Genomic DNA, 1,112 nt, shown 5'->3' with positions numbered 1-1,112 from the left:
GGATGTGGGACCACCCCGGGGACATGACCATGGGCTGTAGGACCTCTCCCACCATCTCCTGTGGGTGCCCAAGGGATGTGGGACCACCCTGGGGACATGGCCATGGGCTGTAGGACCTCTCCCAGCATCTCCCGTGGGTGGCCGAGGGACGCAGGACCACCCTGGGACATCTCCCGTGGGTGCCCAAGGGATGTGGGACCCCCCCATGGACACGGCCACAGGCTGTAGGACCTCTCCCAGCATCTCCCGTGGGTGGCCAAGGGACGCAGGACCACCCTGGGACATCTCCTGTGGGTGCCCAAGGGATGTGGGACCACCCCGGGGACATGGCCACGGGCTGTAGGACCTCTCCCACCATCTCCCGTGGGTGCCCCAGGGATGTGGGACCACCCTGGGGACACGGCTGTGGGTGTGGGACCTCTCCCACCATCTCCCGTGGGTGCCCAAGGAATGTGGGACCACCCCGGGGACATGACCATGGGCTGTAGGACCTCTCCCAGCATCTCCCGTGGGTGGCCGAGGGACGCAGGACCACCCTGGGACATCTCCCGTGGGTGCCCAAGGGATGTGGGACCACCCCGGGGACATGACCATGGGCTGTAGGACCTCTCCCACCATCTCCCATGGGTGCCCAAGGGATGTGGGACCACCCCGGGGACATGACCATGGGCTGTAGGACCTCTCCCAGCATCTCCCGTGGGTGCCCAAGGGACGTGGGACCTCTCCCGCCATCTCCCGTGGGGCGTGGGACCATCTCGGGGCCGCAGCCGTGGGGCGCGGGCCCTCTGCTAACAACCCCCCCAGGGGCGCCCGGGTGCGACGGACCCCGCGTCCACGCACCGACGAAGAGGAGGGTGAAGATGATGACGAGCTGGTAGGCGGCGTGGCCCAAGATGTTCTTCAGCATGGTGCGGGAGATGAGGGGCTTGTTGCGGCCGTAGGGCTTGCGCAGCAGCAGGGCCTCCGTGGGCGGCTCGGTGGCCAGCGCCAACGAGGCGAAGGTGTCCATGATGAGGTTGACCCACAGCATCTGCACGGCCTTCAGCGGGGAGTCCTGCGGGACGCACGGATAACGTCCGTCTCCCCCTCCGCGTCCCCCCCGCCGCCCCCCC

At 68.3% G+C, this 1,112-nt stretch overlaps 1 protein-coding gene across 1 annotated transcript in view; it reads right to left on the bottom strand.

The window, feature by feature from the left end:
- Positions 1-840: 840 nt before the first annotated feature.
- LOC104836189 (plasma membrane calcium-transporting ATPase 3-like) overlaps positions 841-1,112 on the bottom strand; it is a gene marked incomplete at both ends in the record, with an annotated part of 11,798 nt that continues 11,526 nt past the window's right edge. The window contains one exon of the mRNA XM_010574585.1: positions 841-1,054. Coding sequence (XP_010572887.1) covers positions 841-1,054 — 214 coding nt within the window. The remainder of the gene's footprint in view (positions 1,055-1,112) is intronic.

Source organism: Haliaeetus leucocephalus, unplaced genomic scaffold (assembly GCF_000737465.1).
Source record: "Haliaeetus leucocephalus isolate CR32 unplaced genomic scaffold, Haliaeetus_leucocephalus-4.0 Scaffold448, whole genome shotgun sequence".
In the NCBI taxonomy this organism is placed as follows: domain Eukaryota; kingdom Metazoa; phylum Chordata; class Aves; order Accipitriformes; family Accipitridae; genus Haliaeetus; species Haliaeetus leucocephalus.
This window is presented reverse-complemented; position numbering and strand designations above follow the sequence as displayed.